Source organism: Alligator sinensis, unplaced genomic scaffold, assembly GCF_000455745.1.
Source record: "Alligator sinensis unplaced genomic scaffold, ASM45574v1 scaffold694_1, whole genome shotgun sequence".
In the NCBI taxonomy this organism is placed as follows: Eukaryota; Metazoa; Chordata; order Crocodylia; family Alligatoridae; genus Alligator; species Alligator sinensis.
In genome coordinates this window covers 991344-1010210 of record NW_005842339.1, presented here as the reverse complement: position 1 = coordinate 1010210, position 18867 = coordinate 991344, and the positions used below count along the sequence as shown (strand labels likewise).

At 44.9% G+C, this 18867-nt stretch overlaps 1 protein-coding gene across 1 annotated transcript in view; it reads right to left on the bottom strand.

The window, feature by feature from the left end:
• The window catches only part of OGFOD3 (2-oxoglutarate and iron dependent oxygenase domain containing 3), a 97697-nt gene that overhangs the window by 61968 nt on the left and 16862 nt on the right, over window positions 1–18867 (bottom strand). The window contains exons 6-7 of the mRNA XM_006028756.3: window positions 11089–11153; window positions 10397–10453 (exon numbers count right to left, since the gene is read on the bottom strand). Coding sequence (XP_006028818.1) covers window positions 10397–10453; window positions 11089–11153 — 122 coding nt within the window. The remainder of the gene's footprint in view (window positions 1–10396; window positions 10454–11088; window positions 11154–18867) is intronic.

Here is an 18867-nt window from a genome sequence, read left to right as displayed (position 1 = left end):
GGCAAAGGGGGGGGGGGGGTGCAGTGCATGCGTCTGTTAATGATACGGAGCTTTTCAATTTTCCTCCCTGCTTCCTCATACTGTCTCCAGCAAACTGATAACAGTTTTTATCACCAAATTAGCAAAACAATAGCCTCTTTCCACATTATTTCAAACTTCTTAAACAGTTTACCAGCTGACCTGTTGATTAGCTCAAGAAGCCCTAGGTGGTCACTGTCCTGTCTGCCTATCCCAGTGAAACTGGAGAGGCACACACAGAGGTACCTCTTGGCATTAACTAGCATACCACATACTGGCTATGGTCCATGCTGTGGCAGAGAGGAGGAAGGGATCTCTGCTTTAGCAGCAAGTGGTGAGAGAGGAGAGAAAGGGGGACACAGGGAAGCCAGCAGACCCTGCAAGTCTCTGCCAAGCTCCAGCCAGGGAGCAGAGGGGAGGGGCCAGCTCTGCTGTGGAGCAGAGAGCCCCGACCAGCCCAGAGAGCATGCCGGGGTGCTGGGGGAGTCTGATTTAACTTAAACCAGCAAGGGGTCTGGGACAGACATTGCATAAACAGGTTTGAACCCAATCATTTAAGTCTGATACTAGATTCAACCAGGTTTATCTCAAATCGGTTTCAACCATTTTCAGACTGGTTTATATGCATTGAATATCTGTTCTGTTACAGGTTTAAACCAGTTTCTGATCACTTAAACTCATTTATGTGTAATGTCTGTCCCTAGCCTTTTTATCTGCAAAGGGTTATAAAACACAGAGGATCCAGCAGCTAATTCCCAACAATACCAATACAATTTACTGAAATTTTATGGAGTCAATGGACCAAATGCCACAGTTATATTAACCTTTTCACAGTTGTTCTCTTGCTTACTAATGTAAAAAAGACATTCAGAGAGAACAATAAATGTTTCCAACTAAAGGAAGCCTGCACTAATGCACTGATCAGGATGAGCTACATGCAGCAGTGTAATTTGCTATTTTAGATATGTGATTGCTTCACACTTCATTTCAAAGAGATATAAACTAGCTGGCATGACAGAGGTCTCACTTTATAAGCAGGGACCTATGGAAATCATGATTGTACATTTTTCACGGAAAATGCAAAAATCAGACAATTTCCACAAGAAACAGCAGGCTCCACAATTTTGGCAGGCCTGCTAGAAAAACAAAAAACAAAAACAAAAAAAAAAAACAAACAAACAACTTACCAGCAAGCAGAGAAAAGGGTGGGAAGCCCTTTAGTCTTGGAGCAGGTGGCAGAGAGGCTGCAAGCAGCTGCCCCCAGGTCTGTGGAGTCCCAGCCCGGCTCGTTGTTGGCAGCAGGTGCACGCATGCCTCAGGGCTGATGGCAGGGAAGGGGCTGGGGCTCCAATGCCCCTGGTCCCTTCTCTACCATCCACCCCATGGTGCATGTGGAGTTTAACTGAATGTTTAGATTGGGGAGGGCCCAAAACCACATCTTAATTCCCCAGATTAAGCCCGGGAAAGCCATTAATCCACACTTAATAATGAGTGGATTAATGGCTTCCTCTGATTTAATCAGGGTAATTAAGTCATTGTTTCATGGCATCTGCCAATCTGCAGGGAGGGGTGGGACTGCTGGGACCCCTTGGCCAATTAGAGGTGTGGAAGGGCCCTGCCACGATCCACCCATGAAAATGGTGTCCCCACAATCATCCTGCCAAATTAGCTACCTGCCTCCTCAAGTTGGGTAGAACCCTATTTATAAAGAAAGCTATCCCCAACTCGAGAAACTGGAATACCAAAACTGGACTAACACATAAAGCAACACATCTTTTAAGTCACAGCACAATGAGCAAAAGAGTTAACTTTCCTACAATAAAAACTGAAAAGTAAAGGAACAGAACTAGTGCTGCCTGCTGTGTTGGTGGCAAGTCAGAAGCAAGTAGTAAGTAAGTCTCAGAACAGGGAAAAGGGCACAACCTCCCACTTTGATCTAGCTGTCTCGTCAAACACAGCTCTAAACACAGGAGAAAGTTCAAGTTATTTTAATGCTGGATCCAACACTGACTGACTCGAGTGGGAATCTTTCAAAAAAAAAAAAAAGCAAAAACAACTTCCCCATCATACTCACCCTGTTTTAAAGCAACACCATGTTTCAAAGCTCAGAGCTAAAGCTGAATAGTATTCAAACACTAGGCTCCCACCTTAACTCGCATGGACTTTAGAAGAAGTTTATCACAAAGGAGGATAAATTTGGATGTGCTCAAATTGCATGCAAGTCCCATAAAAGTATATGCATGAATCCTAAAATCCATGGGTACTGCATGAGGAGCCAGAGTGATAGCCCAATTCTGAAACTTTTCCCTCCTTCATATCCTTATTATTATTAAACCTTATTTTTGAACATCCATTTGTGTGTTGGAGAAACATAATTCCATTAAAAATTTTACCTGCTATATTTTTTTCCTCAGCAATGTAGCCCAAAGTGTTTTAGATGTAATCAATTAGACCAAAATTAAAGGAACTAAACCCACAGCATACATGCACAATGAGGAACAACTGCATTAGACAATGCAATAAATAACCCAGTTTCAGAACAGCAGCCAAAGAAAATGAAAAAGATACCATGGAAAATAAAAAGGCATATTTTCAGGTCATATTTTAAAATGAGATGAAGAGCTGGTAAAACAAAGATTCATGCAATATGCTCCACAAACTCCCATTCCACCTTATTCTGTCTGTATAAATATCACAGGGGCCTGAAAATGTACTTTGCAAGTTATATTATTTAGTTGAATATTAAAAAAAGCCCTAAACCTAGAAACACCAAACTCATAATCAAGTCAAGACATGAAAGTTATTTTAAGCCAAGTCTGTATTTAATATGAGCTTCCTACAAATGTGGGATAGGTCAAACCAAATGGGTTGAACCCCCAATAAAACTAAAGAAGGCAATGAGACAATATACAGAGAAACTTCTATATTTCTCAATATAAATATTGAGAAAAAAAGACAGAGAGAGAGAGAGAAATACTGCTCTTTGAATGACCACTTGTCACTCAAAGAGTAAGTTTTCTACAAGACACCACAAATTTTCTTAACAGAACCTAGATCATCAACCACCTTCCTGAGAAAGCCATACTTGTAACCATAGCTGTCACCAGCTTGTTCACTAACATCCCACACTATGAAGCTGCTTGACGGAAAGACCTTCAAGAACACTCAGATTTGCAACAACGTTACACAAATCATCCGCTGCATCCTCACCCACAACTTCACTTTCAACAGTCATCACTTCTTCTAAACCATGGGCACAGCTATGGGAACAAAAATGGCCCCTCAAGATGCCAACCTCTTCATAAGCCACCTGAAAGAAAAATCGTTCACGAGCCGCCTGGTACCTTGAGGTATGTAGAAAATACATTTAAAGTGGTGTCTATGTCCAAATCGTCAAATCTCTCTGAATCGATTTGGCGGGTTCTGATTTGATTCGGAGAGATTAAATAGTCTCCTAATTTGATTCAGATGTGGAGATTCAGCTGCTGAATTGGGCCGAATCTCTGCCGAATAGAATCAGTGACCGAAGTTTTGCACAACCCTACAGCACACTCCAAGAGGGGAGACACCTCAGAAAGGCGCCTCGAGAGGGGGCTGCGAAATGCCGCTGAGCAAGGTAGGGAAGTGGCACGCAGGAGAGGCCAGCAGGAGCAGGCCATGTGCTGCAGGAGAGGCACAACGTGGGGGAACCCAAGGAGGGGCAGAAGCTTGGGGCAGAGCCAGGTGCCAAAGCCATCGGTGGCATGGGACCACAGGGCAGAGGAAACAAGTGGCTAGTGCGCATCAGGGAGCAGACCAGGGCCACCGAGACAGAAGGCTGGAGGGGCAGCAGGAGCAACCCAGCCAGACCCAGCCTAAGGTCAGACAGAGCTGAGGTGGGAAGGGGTGGTGACCCACTGGAGGGTCCATATTAAGGCTGCGAAGGTGCAGTGGGAAGCTGCTGAGCCCACAGAGCACAGCTTATTAAAGAGGAAGATAAAAGGCACCCAGCCAGAGGCCTGTGGGCCTCAGGGAGCACAACCCAGGGCCCACACCAGCAGATGCTGATTGATTTTCACTGATGTTTGTTTCTGGATTTTCCTTTACAAGAACACTAGTATTGCAAGATTGAGGCAAGTTCATTTGCAGCGACCTCCGTTTGCAGCCAGGGATGGCCTACAAGGAGCCGGCAGCCAGGTCTCTCATACCCTCAACTGCAGGACTTCCAGATGAGAAGTAATCATCTGTAATTATACCCTCAGGACACCAATGTCCATTCTGCTGTTGGATGTGGTAAGGGTGGGGTAAAGGGGATGTTCGAGCCCCACCAAGAAACTAGGGTGTGGAATCCCACAAGCCACCTGCCATGAACTGTCTCCCAAGAAGAACATCATTTAGTCACAGTCGGCAAGCAGGAACAGCAACCAGAACACGCAGGTGGTGCTAACTTAGGACCCCACTCTGACGTCACCAGGGAGTAGGGCGCCAGTCGGGGGGACGCAAGCCATACAACATGTACCAGCAACACACATGCACAGCCTTAGGATCACATTTCTCACAGAACAACCACTCCCTCTCTAACCTCACTATCCTCATTTTCAAGGGAAAGCTACACAAAAGCAGTGTTCAGTTGCAATCCAAAGTAAGCCCAGCTACGTATCTCGAAGAAAATCAGTAAACTCTTAGGTTCCTTCAGCCAAAAGCTGCCAAATATTGATTTACTCTAAAATAACTTCTTTGAGTGTCTTACTGTACTAAAGGCTAGCAGAAATGATGGAAAGATCCCATTTCATATATAATATGGCTGGACAAAAGAATCCATCAACAGGGCTGATGCCACAGGGCAGTGGAGTGCTTTGGAACAATTACAGACTGCACCTTTCCTCCCACATATGCCATGTTCAGGCAGCCTCTCTCCAGAGCAGGATGGCAAACGTGCATTTATGGGACAGCTACATTCTACAGAGACTATAACAACAACTACAACAACATCTGCCAGTCTCACTTTATGAAAGCAAATTAATCTATAGTGTGCTGGGATCAAGTGTCGACCCATATTTCATGGCATCTTTCAAAGGTGAAGATGCTTCCTAGAATAGTCCAAATGTAAACTGATTTTCTGGAATTTAACTTTTCCAGACTGTAAATTTTCTTTGTTCACAATTTATCTAAAATCCACTGCGACCCTTTTATCAGTTTACTTTGTGCGCTGATTTCGGAAATGGTGTTTCTGCTTGATCTATAGTCTCTCTATTTCAGTCTACTTCAGGGTGGGCGACTACAGGGCCCGCCCGGCCCCGCCGGAAGCCCCAGAAGGGGCTTCTGGCCTGGGACCACATGGCTGCCCCAGCACGGGAACCTCAGGTAAAGGGGAGGAAGAGGGGGGAAGGGCAGGAGACGAGCTGGTGTGGAACACGGGAAAAGCGGCCCCTCCCCCACCCCATCACCTGCACTCTCTGCTGCAGCACGGGGCACTGGCCCCAGGGCGGGGGAGGGGCTGTTCCCCCTCCCCACCCGGGCTCAGCACCAGCTTGTAACCCACCCCCGCTGCCAGCCTGAGCCCCACGCCGGCTCCGGGCTCGCAGGATGGGGCTGCACCATGACAGCAGCAGCTGCAGTCCCCCTGCTTGCCGCACTGGGCAGCGTTTGCTGCTGTTGCCCACCCAGAACTCGTGCCGCAGTAGGCTGTGATGAAGCTGCCACCGCTGCCTCTGTGCTGCCCAAGGCGTGAGCTCCGGGCAGGCAGCAGCAGCAAACACTGCCCGGCGTGGCAAGCAAGGGGGCCGCTTCCATCTGCTCCGAGTAGCTGCTGCCACCATGGCACAGCCTCAACAGGCAAGCCCAGAGCTGGCACGGGGTCCAGGCTGGCAGCGGGGGTGGGTTACAGGCTGGGGCTGAGTGCAGGGGAAAAGCGGCGCCACCCTGGGGCTGGCACCCCGTGCTGCAGCCGCTTGCAGCCCACATGGGGCTGCCTGTGCCCACTCAGGACAGCGGGCTGCGAGCAGCTGCAGCAATGACCACGAGTGAGGAGCCACTTATCCCCATGCTCCGCACCACCTCATTCCCTGCTGGCAAGCAGGGGGTAGGGGCTGCACGCTGCCCCCCACCTGTATCACGGGCCTGGGGTGGCACAGGGGGTGAGCAGGCACAGGGGGTGAGCAGGCGCAGGAGCGTGGAGCCCGCACCGGTGTCCCAGGGCCAGAGCCAGCAGGGCCTAGAGCAGGCCGGCAGGGGTACAGGGTCCCAGCTGGCAGGGGCTCTATGGAGCCAGGACAGCTCCCCCACCCCCCTGCTGGTGCAGCCCAGCCCAGCTCCACAGACACCTGCCAGCCTGCACCCCACTCTGGGCCCCACCGGTGTCTGACCCTGGGACATTGGTCCCAATATGGTGACCAGGGGGTGGGGCTACCCATGCAGCCCTCAACAGCTTGCCAAAACTGGGTAAGCGTCCCTCCGCCCAAACTAATTGCCCGCCCTTGTTCTACTTCCTGGACCTCAAGCAGGGTTATCATCACGCTTGTTAAACATGCATCAAGCTTACATGGCCAACTAAATTTTTTTGCTCCCATTCTCCTCATTGCCATTCCAGATACAACCCAAATAGTTTATGAAATACGTAAAATTATTTGAGACTCTACAAAGCCCTCTTTCTACAATTTATATTGCACTTTGACTGTCAATGCAAACTAATTCCTGTTTTCTCTAAAATGAAAAGGTCAAGAGTCAGGTTACAATGACTATATTCCAACTGCTCAGGACATATTTCTGCTTTGATCACATGCACTGGAAACAGAGCTGTTAGCACAAATGGCAGCCAATAACTGTGAATTCAAGTGAGTAGCTTAAGTAAAAACAGAAAAATCCCAAAGATTTCTGCTGATAGCAACCCTTCTGCAATTTCTTAGAATAGGGCAAGGATGATACTGTGATACACTGGACAAACTTGGGGATTTTTAGGGCAAACATGGGGAAGAACAAAGTGGTGACATTGTAAGAAAGAAGGCGCCAGAGTCCCCTCTACTCTGAGAGACAATGGGCAGAACGCTTTGAACAGATACAGGAGAAGTCAGTAGTGAAGCTAAAGTCCAAGAACAAGATACTTTAAATTGACACTCTTTGTTAGTTTGCAGCCTAAGAGTACTGGCCATCAACAAATACAGGATCTGAGGAACCAAAAAGGATAAACACTACATTAGGCCTTCTGTAAAATACACAGCAACATCAGCTCACTAAGAAACAAGAGCTAGAAGAGTGTGTACACCAAATAAAATTTTACACCCAATAAAATTTTGGCTCCAGTGAGAGAGACATCCACAGTACTCCAATCAAACTACACTAATCTTTTGGTCCCTTTACTGGTGTGTGCGCTACTCCCAATGAAAGACAGTGACAATGACAAATGAAAAAATAAAGTGCTTCTATAACCAAAAGGTTTCTAATAAAGATCATAAAAGTTGAATGATGGTGGGGAAGGACAGTACCTGGCTTTCTGACAGTTTGCCACATGTCTCCACTCCAGTGAGGTTTAAAAAAAAAGCACCAGCCCTGCTGCTACAATTATCTGCCAGTGCCACTGCTGGAATAGCCTTTAAACCAAGTATGTTGATTCTACAGTCCTATTCTGGGTAAAGATACAGAGACTCTGTCCAACAAGAGAAATGACCGTAATATACTTGGGAGCTGGTGGATAAAGCATGAGGCGGGGAATCATAACCGATTCTGAAGCAGCAGTATTTTGACACAGAAACAGTTTAGAAACCAGACTCCTGGCTCATGTCAGCTCTGCTTTGTTATTGTTGTAATCAGTAACACTAAGACATGCATTCTATTGAGTTATTGCTCTCCAGGGTGTCATATTTTTAAACAGACCTTGGTAGGTAAATGAAAGTAATGAAGATAAATGCTCCCGAGAATAGCTTGCAACAATCCATTACAGATACAGGCTACTGGAGTCTGGGATAAAGTAGTGCCATTAAGAAGAACAAATGCATTTATTATGAAATGTTGTTTGTGCCTTTTCTGTGGCAGATTGAAACATTTTCTGAACTGACTACAAGTTCCTGTACTAGTGGTTCTCAACCCTTTCAGCTTCAAGGCATCCCCCTACCTACCTTTTCTGAATTTAGAGAACTAGAATCTAGCTGATGCTAAGTGAGGGAGGCAGGGGCACAACCTCAACCTGCTGTGCCTCTGCCTCCTGCCCTCCTTTTAGTCCAGTGGTCTCCAAACTTTTTAAGTATGAGATCACCTTTAGCATTTAAAAGCAACCCAAGGTCTACTGTGTGCTGCCACCCCCTCCCCCCAGCTCCCTCCCCCCCCCAGCAGGTAAGTCTGTGGGGTGGGAAGGGGGAGACTGAGGCAGAGGAAGAAAAAATTATTTGGGGGTGCGCCTCCCCAGCAGGTAAGTCCCACCCAGCCAGGGACCCACTCAACTTACCCCTGTTTCTGCCTCTGTGGCACTGTCCCTCACCACAGGGGGCCTCGATCTACCCCCACCCCTTCCCTCCTCCACAAACTGACCTGCTGGGCTGGGGAGCGTGCGTGCATGTACACAGGCACTCAGCCTCCCACCCCAGCTTCGGATCAACGCCAAGAGACTCCAAGATCTACTGGTGGATTGAGATCCACTGTTTCGTGACCACTGCTCTAGTCTGTATCTGAGGCAGCAAGCATGACCGCCGCTACTGAGGCTGCTCCTATGGCGTATCAAGTACCAGCAACCAAAGCTACCTACCTTTGTGGCCTCTCCTGCCAGCCCTGGGAGCATAGAAGAAGCAAGGGATGTTGAGCTGGGCTAAACAAAGCTCCATGGCCCCATATCCACCTGCCTGCCTGTGGCAGAACACACTGCTCAAGGCACGGAAGCAGCCTGCCCACAGGCTTCCAAGAGGGATGGGAAAACAGGCAGAGTTCTCAGAGAAACAGCTGTGAGCACCACTTGTCTACAGGATGGGGGGGTGGTGGAAGAGAGCACTTAGTTCCTCACACAGGAGCCACACACATTACCCTTAAAAGGATCTCACAAAATCCTAGTTGAGAATCACTGCCCTGTTCTAAGCTGCTGTCTTAGTCCCCCAGTGAAGAGAGCACAAATATACAGTACATATACCATTCTTCGGGACTTCTGATTTTATAGAATAGGAAAAGCTATAAAAAAGAAACCCTAGAAACTCATCAGGTTATTGCTACACACTGGGAAGAATATGAATACGTTTAAGTTTAAAAGGCTATCATCTAGAAACTCAGCCAAATTAGACAAACATTAGCTAAAGTGGTCAAGTTAAACCAGTCAAAACTGTAAGAATGCCACAGCTCCAAAAAAGATAGGGATACTTAATTCAAAAGCCAAAACAAATATTTATTAGCACAGCAATTCTCAACCAAGTTTGCAGACACCCTTGGGTGCTGCAAGATCCTTTCACCAGTGCCACAGGGTGCTGCACAATAATATTGTGCAGCATCCTGCGGCACAACTGAAGGGTTGTTGGACACCGACCAGCCTCTAATGAGGCTTCATTTAGTGTAAAAAGGTTGAGAAAAACTGGATTAGCCTTTGTGTGAACTTCAATCTTGACCAACTTCAACCACTAGAGGGTGCTCACATTCATCTATGGAATGTCCTTTAGGGGAAAGACTGTTAGGAGAACTACAAGGATGTGTTATACTCCATAGCTCAAATGTTTTGCCTAATACATTGAACAAATGGAACCAAGTGTTAAAAGTGATTTAGACCTTAGCTACAATGAAACAGCTCTACAATTTTAGCCTTCAGATTTAAGTGGAAAAGCTTCCCTACTGGTTATTTGAGTAGGTCCACAGGACAGTTCTACTTGGGTTCTGAATTTCTCAAGTCATTGCTTACTAAGATGAAATTTTCACCCACTATTAATACAAATGACAGTGTGCAGCAGGAGACTAGATAACCAAATACAGTTTTTACTGTTTGCTGAATCTTGTTGGTTGTCCCTCACTTCAGTAAAACTGGAACAGGTTCTTATTTTTGATGATGCAATACATGCAGGCCTTAGGCAGTCTGGTGCAAAGAATGTATTTTGAAGCAACGGGTCAGTGTTTTTTAGGTCATTTAAGGTCATACCACAGAGGAAGGGGCAGTGACTACCACTGCTCTGTTTACATTTCCATTTCTTGTTACCCTGATCATAGGGATTCAGTTTGATAAAGTTGCTGTCTTCCAACTCGTCATGAATTGCCAACAGATGCTGTTATCCATTTTCTCCAGCCCATGCTTTCTCATCTTTATAAATATGACTATTCTGAGGTACCAATTAATGAAGGCCACATCAACAACATGGCTAAATCCAACTCCAGGGGCAATATAAGGGTTAGCCCCCCCCCATTATATTTCCTGGTTCATTCTCTAACTCTTGAATTTATTTACCGGTATAACTGGAAATCCTCTTCTGTGAAGACATCTTGAATTTTATCCCCAAAGTACCTGCAAAATTAAGAAGGAGTTTAAGAAGAGGCATTACAAACCATACTGCATTACCAGTTTACATCTTCTCACCCTTATCTCTGCTTTGTCTTTTTCACAAAGTACCAATAAATTAAACTGATACAAAGGACCCATAACCCAGCCCATTGTTTGAACTCAACAAGTAAAGAAGTGCACTGCTTACCCTGCATTGCTACAGGATATTACTAAAAGATTTAAGATACAGTGATAGCATTACTGGGCCCAAGAATTCTCCCATCTACATACCATAAAATAAGAATGGGAATTCCATTTTAGAAAACTAGTGCAAAATTCCCTGCGTTTCCCCAGCTACTCAAAAAGCTATAGCTCAAGAACTGTGCAAGAGCCATCAGTAGTTACCCAATGCTTGAAAAGCAAATCCTACAGATAAATTACAAATTGCTTCCTACAGGTCCAATCCAATTCAACAGTTATATCAGATTTGATGCCACAGAAGTTTTTCACAAGGACACAAGAGACAGCAGAGAATCCTACAAACCCCTGTAGAGTCATCTGTCACCCCCCACAATGGAATTCCTTTCTCAACTGGAAAAGGAACAGAGTGCTCAGGCTGTAAAATGACAGAGGACAGAGAGCAAGTCACAACCTTTTACCTGTACAAATTAACAAAATGCTTCCCCAGTGAAAGTGCTCCAGAGTGCAAATCCAAGATTGAAGCCTGGGAAAAGAGACACACATAGGAGACAGAGTGGAGAGAGAGCAGTTGGGGGAGGGGGAAAAAAAACAAAAATATATTGGTAAGTGCTGAGAAGTTTATGCCATTTTTAAATGTAATCATATTTTCAATAAACTACCCTAAATTGAATGCTATTTCCCTCCACCTTCCAAATAAAATTTGTTTTCAACGCTGATGCAGGATTTCAAAATCTATTCTATCTTAGATCTTTATAAGGCTCCCACCAGTTGACTGTTTAAGAAGAAAAGGATGGTTCTACAATTAAAGTGCTAAATCAGGGCTGCGAACACTGGGTTTCAATTCCTGATTTTGCCATACAATCCCTCCATAACCTCAAGCAAGCCACCTTCACTGTTCCTCAAGCCTTCTTTGTAAATTAGAAATGCTGATGTTTCTATTTCCCCTTCCAGTTGGGGCCAGTGGAAGTATAAATTAATGAATATTTGTGAAATGTTTACACATTGCAGTAACACCAAAGTGAGAGGGGGCGTAAGTAGCCAGGGAAGTTTTGTATCTATTCTAAATTTGTATCTATCCTCTAATTCTTGTTCAGTTAAACCTTTCTTTTCCCTCCCAAAAGTGAAACTAAGTTTTCCACAAGCCACTCATGCACCTCACTCAGCAGGGAGAAAGTCTGTTTGAAAAGAACAGTTATGTTTCTGAAGCCAAAAATGAAATCCTGTTAGACTCAAATGTGACAAAGGCAATTCTAATATTTTAATTACTTTAAAAACTTCTTCTCGACCTCAATTCTGAAAATTCAGCCTATTTCCTTAGCCGAGCTCATATTCTGCTCCAGGACCAAAAGCAGTAAGAAAATATTCATGTTTTCCTGACTAGAAAGGTACCTCCCCTTCCTTGGTGCTCAAAAATATTGGATAATATATTCAATATCTGGTAACAATTTTTTCTCTGGCTCACACTGACCAAGGAACATGTGCTTAGTAAGGGTGCACTGAGAAAGATTTTCTGGGCTGATATTGAGGGCCAATTATTGATCTGCCAATCCGACTGCCGACATGCAGCCCAGCAGCATGGAGAGCAGCACCCGGCTGGTAAGTCTATTGCGGGGAAGGGACGTGGAGGGGGCCGATTAAGGCTCTTCACGGTGAGGGAGGGAGTCTGGCTGGGGATGAGCCTGGGGCAGGGGCAGGCACTGCCCAGCCGGGGTGGGCCAGGGTGCGAGACAGAGCCAGCAGTTCATCCAGGAAGCACAGAGGGGCAGGGGGCAGCTCCCACCACTGTACGCACCCTCAGGAGAGGCATAGGGGGCATGTACCCCCGGATCTGGGAACAGGGCAAAGGTGGGCTGCTGCTGTGTGCTTGGGGCCGGGGCTGATCCAGCCTCTTCCAGTGGCTGCATTCAGGCCAGGCTGTATGGGAGGCAGCGGCACTGGGAGGAAGGGCTACAGGAGGGCTATGACAAATTCTGGGGTAACTGTAGCCCCCCCCATATCCCCTCTCTCAGTGCTGCCACCACCCATCCCAAGTGCAGCTGCCAGGAAGAGGCTGGAGTACCCCCGGCTCTGAGCACACAGCAGCAGCAACAGCCTGCCTTTGCCCCACACACAGATCCAGAGGGCACATGCCCCCCATGCTTCTCTCAGGGGTCTGCACAGTGGTGGGAGCCACCCCCACTCCCCACGCCCCCAGATGAGCTGCCGGCTCCATCCCATACCCTGACTGGGCAGCACCTGCCCTTGCCCCAGCCCCACTCCATTCCCTCACCACGGGAGGCCTCGAGTTGCATGCAGCATTTATCAGTGACGTTACTGGCCACATCAGCCAAAAAAAGCTGACTGCCAATAATGTCAATTTCCCTTTTATCAGTGCTGATACAATATGGACCAATGTACTGCTGCACCTCTAATGCTTAGTTTGCTGAGCTGATCCCAATATAAAAGCCAATTCATTTAATGGATATTTTCAATGTGAACAGGATCCCAAGTGGCAATAGCTAGTTAAACCTGCTAAGACCTAAATAAATAATAATATTGACATCCTCTGACTTATAAAATCAATAAGTAACCCTGCCGTCCTCAAAGCAACAGACCATGGAACTCTGCTACATGCCTGACAGGTCTTATGATCAATCAATCCATTTCCATAGGTTCCAGACCACAGTAGCAATCAGAGTAGGTCATATGCCCTGACAGAACTTTGAACTCCATCTTCCTGGCAGAATGTGACCTAGAGTCCAATTTTGATGGCCTCCTCTCCTTAGAGATAACTGCCACATTTTCATCATGACTTAATATTATTTGCACTCCCAACAGAAGACACAGCCTAGTGATGCTTGGGTAGTTGCTCAGAACAGTGACATGTGGGATTGTCGAGAAGCTGGGCTTGGGTTCCCAATGCAGCTGCATGCCCTCCCACCCCTCAACCTTAGACAGTTTCATCAACCCTGGGGACCATGCCAGAAAAGGGCCCTGCAGGTGGCCATATTGCAACACGTGACCCAGCTAGGGGGCTTCAAATACAAAGAGTTGAAACAGGGGATTCCTACTGGATTCTGCATCAGTCCCCATGAAAAAGGAGAAACATGCTTGCAGCTCTGCAGGGAATCCCAAACAATCAATCTGGCTAATGAAAAGACTCCCCACAAAGTGGAAGACAATCACAGCTGGAAAAATAATGGCTGCAACAGGAGGCCTAGAAAGCCAGATGGAGCGGGTCAAAAAGGGAGCTGAAAGGAGAATGAGTATTCCTCAGGCCTGCCTTTGGAAAGGGTAAAAAGACTGAATGCCAAAAGGGACTTGATTATATAGGGACACAGAGCTTCTATTTGTTCAGTTGCTGTCCTGAAAGGAAACTGAACCACGTCTCTGTGCTGAAGTCACCTTAGAACATTAAGCACTTACTGACCTTTCAGCACCATTTTCTACATTTACAAATATAGGCTGGAGGAAGCCTGTGATAGGAATGCATTCACACCTTAACCTCCTGACTTTACACCTCATTTCAACTCCACTCTGCCAGGCTGAAATCTCTATGAATGCTTATCTAGAGATGGTAGAAATGTTGCTAACGCTTCCACCCATGCACATACCTTTGGAGCCAAGAACTCATTACACAGAAGTCCTAGTACAAGACAACTGTGCTTTCCTTAAAAGAACAAAGCATAAATATAAGCACTTTCCTACTCTTCAACTCTGTCAGGGGTCCTAAGTCATATTGGAGAAGACAATTCAAATGAAGCTTGTATACACTGAGAATTTCTCAGCCAAGGATGACAAAACAAGCTCTCCACCTACTTTAAAGCAAGGAATAAAGGGCATACTCCACGCTTGATTTCATCAGGATCTGTTAAAATAGATGCCCAAACAAATATCTGTTCGCTACCCCAGCAATTCTGTCTTTATGCATTTGGCAAATAGGTATTTTAGAAAGTGATCATTTGAAAGGAACAGAGGCACAAACTGCTCTCAAAAGGCAAAACATATCCCTGGTATTAAATGCAGAGTCTGGCAAGACTCAGTGCCTGAATGACTTCCCCTGATCTTTTCCATACCAACTTTCACATGCTTGAGCTGAAAGGTGAAAAGCAAAGTCAGTTCTACATCACCAGCTACGCCTCCACAAAGCCAGACACTCCTGTTCACAACTGCAAGCAGACAAGCTCAGATTCTCAAAACAATCCCGTGTTTCAACCTCCACCTTAATTTTAAAACAGGTGCAGAAGATGAAGAATTCATCCATCTACGGTGATGCGTAACTCTTCTGAAGACTAGGTTCATCATATCTGAATCACAAGTCTGACTCATGTACCTATGCAAATTCGGAAGCTGCCAGCCAGATATCAGAGAGCACAAGTTACCACAGTTACTGAGGAAACCCAAAATAATATTTTGCTCCAGTACATGACGCAGATGTGCTTTGGATACAGATTAAATGCTTCTTGTTCATTTACATTGATCTAGATTTCATATGATGCAAATCCTGCATTTACCCCCTGCTTATTACCACTATTATTCTGAGACTTTCCTCAAATAACTCATACCATAATCCAGCAGTTCACAACCTTTATGGATTGCAAACTGAATTCTGATGGAAGTTCACCTTTTATAAATGAATTTCCATAAGGTTCACAAGACCACTTTTAAGTGCCACAACACCACTTGGGTTTGTGACCAAGTGTCAGAACCCCTTCCCTATTCCTCCCAAAGAAAATAAATAAGATATGGTTAGTTCCTTGCAGAAATCTTAAAAAATGCACCAATAGCATAATCTCACATGCCTGACCAAAGATCATGCACAGGCAGGCTACAAAAGGTGTACAGGGACTGGCATCCAGCAGATAGAACCTTATAATGGTTTATGAGGAATTAAGAAGCACCTTCAAAGTGATAAAGTCAGAGCAAGTGAGCATGGTGAGCCACAGTGGAAGGCTCAGAAAAAACAATACTGAATCAACAACGGAAGCTTTGAGCCAGTTCTCTAATCACCCAGGGAAAGGACTGGTCTAAGCAACACTGATACAGAACTGAAAGGGACGCAATGCAAAACGGAAAACACACAATGCCCACCCTGGTGTGACAGCTATAGTCAGCACCTATGTGCAGAAACACCCAGTCACAGCAATAGCTGCTTAACCAGCAGCTTTGTTCCTATCCTGTTTTCAAACAACACTCCCAACAACACCAATAGCCACTTGGGAGCACCAGAGCCCGATGAATTGTTATTAATGAGCACTGACTTTACTTATGCAAATGCAGTAAGATGCTTAATAAAAGTAAGACTATATCGATTTCCAACCTGTAGGGAAGAGGTGGGACAAAATAAAAAAAAGGGCAAAAAGAATGCAACAGAGGACCTGGGAAATAAGTAGCTGGCAGTAACTCGGGGACTCTCCAAGCTTCAAGAGAGAAATTACTACCTGCAAGAAAGTTGTTCTTAGCCCAGGCCTGCGCACCCGGATAAGAGACTCCGAGTGGAGGGAACAGCTGTATGTGCCGCTTGTCTCCTCCAGTGTCCAAGAAATGTAGTTTTCCATGCAAAAGGAGGACCTATACATCTAGCCTTCTGGGGCTTTTCTGGCTGAAGAAGGAATAACAGAGAAACAATAGGGACTGTCACCAACAGCTGTGGCAATAAATGGAACAAGGTGAATCCACGCTGGAGAAAAATCATGACGACATCAAGCACAGACAACAGTATGAATCAGAACTTGAACACTAACCCCAATTGGGATACTGCATCAGGGAAGCGATGGAAAGTGGAAAGCGATTATCTCTGTATAGAAGAAAAACAAGCTTAGTTGTGGCAAGTAGTGACAGAGCTAAAGTGAGTAACGCTCTGCGAATAAAAATAAGGAATAATAATCAGAGCTATCTTATAGCTCCAGTCTGCAGAGAGACTCACTCAGGGCAAGAGGTGCATCAGCAGGTGATGTTCGCCTTCTGGTCTTCCACACGAGGCCAGATTAGATGATCATAACGCTTCCTTCTAGCTGTGAAGTCTACAAATACTAATCAACAAATGATTACTAAGGGACCTGGCAGAGAAAGCTTAACACAAGGACTGAGCAACTCGAGCACTCCAGGAGTTTGCTGAGAATGTCTTGATACAAAAGAGTGGAAAAGGCAACAAGAAGCTAGCACCTTAGACTTAAGTTTCCTAACAGAAGGGAAAGGGTAACAGATTTAAAGGGTGAAAACACCTGACAGGACAAAGATCACTCTTTAAATTTAATATCCTTAGCCATAAAATCATAAATTACCCCAAAATCCTCTGAACTTCAGCAAATCCAAATTAAGAGACACAGCAAACAGTATCAAGTGTATGTAGCTGCTAAAAAATGAATATGTATAGAAAGATGAGAAAGCTGAAACAGTCTGCATCTCTATAAGCAGCAGCTCAGTGCTGGAGTACAATTAGAAACAGTAAAGAAATCAAATTTGGCTAAAAGGAGGCATAACAAAAGGAACTATCAAGCAGAGAAAGGACTGATAACAGAGAGTTAAAAGGAAGAGCTACTCATAAAACAATGCACACATGGGGCAGACACATCCAAACACACACTGCAATTTCAAGAAGCTGGCTAATTCAAACTGGGTCTATTGTTCCTGATTTATTTTTATTTTTTTATGTACAGGAAGAGTAGTTAGACAAGATAAAGCGCAAAACACTTTCAACTAAACACTCCAAAAGATAGGCTAGGAGGGAGAATGAAGGCTTCAAGTAAGATGAGATGCTTTTCCTCTTGAAACCATCCCCCTCAATGACTGAGTATAACTCATCCAAACCTGACAAGGCCTGAGAGTTGAAAGATGTCCCCAAGACCTTTTTGGCTGAAAGATATGTTAAATGTGAGTGCATGCATTAAAGAGGAGGGAGCAAAAAGACACGCAATACTAGAGAGAAAAGAAATATGCAATGGAACAAAAGCACTGAAAAGTCTCTGTCCAAAGTACTTCTTTCAACGGACACAGAAAAAGGGAAGGATAAAGCCGCAGTCACTCTCCAAAAATATCAGCTCCAAAGCAGCAGATAAGCTTCTGATTTGAATAATTGAGTTTATATCACAATGGAGTTCTGCGATTTCATGCACTAACCAAGAGGCGATGTGCCTCAGAGTAAGCCTGGAGTTCAGGAAAGCAAAAATCCTAACCTAGAGAAGAAAGTGGGGACCAAAGCAATTAAAAAAAAAAAAATTAATCAGTCTGATAGGACATCAAGGGTCCCAACTTGACTTGCACCAAAGACAGCTACATTTGGGGAAGTAACAATTACATTAGTTTATTTCAAGAAAAGTAATCAAACATTAATTTGCTGAAAAGCAGAGCCACCTCCATGCATTCAACGGAACATGAGCAAAAGCAGCCAGTCAAGGGATATGATTTCATATACAGCAATAATTTCTCACACTGCCCTGAGATTCCCACGAGCACTCTCCATTGGAAATTTTAACAAAATATATGTGCTGCTGGTATTCAAAGTCTACCCATCTGAACTGTAACATCAGTATGAAATATAAATAAAACATCAGCACGAAAAATAGCATCATATCAGCTGATATCGTAACGTATGACATGCTTTCCATGAGTTAAGGTGGTATTTGCAAATACTGAAACAGAAGATCCATTCTCATCAAACACTGAAATACTTCACTCCTTTAGAAAAAGGGTCTGGTGTCATCAGTAGAAAACAACTGACCTGTACTCAGCAAAAGAAAATAATTCTACATAGAAACAGGGCTGTTGTGAGGATTCAGGATTGTACAGTGCTTTACACATAACATACTTAGCAGGTATAGAGCAGTGTGAATTCACAGCATGCGGGAACAATTCCACAAGAGGTATAACACCCTTCTCTTTCCTAACTCCTTTCACCCACAAAAGCCTCCCAGCAATTTCTTTTAAATGCCCAAGCCAGTGCATGTTGCTCAGTAACACCAGACCCTTCCCACTGGAGCATAAAGCCAGTCACTCTCTGGATTCTCCAAAGCTGGGAGACAGAAACTCTTGTCAGGTGAATATTTTTTTTCTCCATGCCACTGGAGTTATGCCAATTAAAAAACAGCTTGACTGAGACCTTCTGGAAAAGAGATACCTGATTTGGAAGCAATTTCTCCTCTGTATCAACTTCCCTCATAACTTATTACTAAGGATATCTGCATGGAAAAGAGAACAAGGGTGTTCTTAAGCCTACCAGCTCCTTCTGCTCATTCCCTTTTTTTTTTATTTTTAATTTG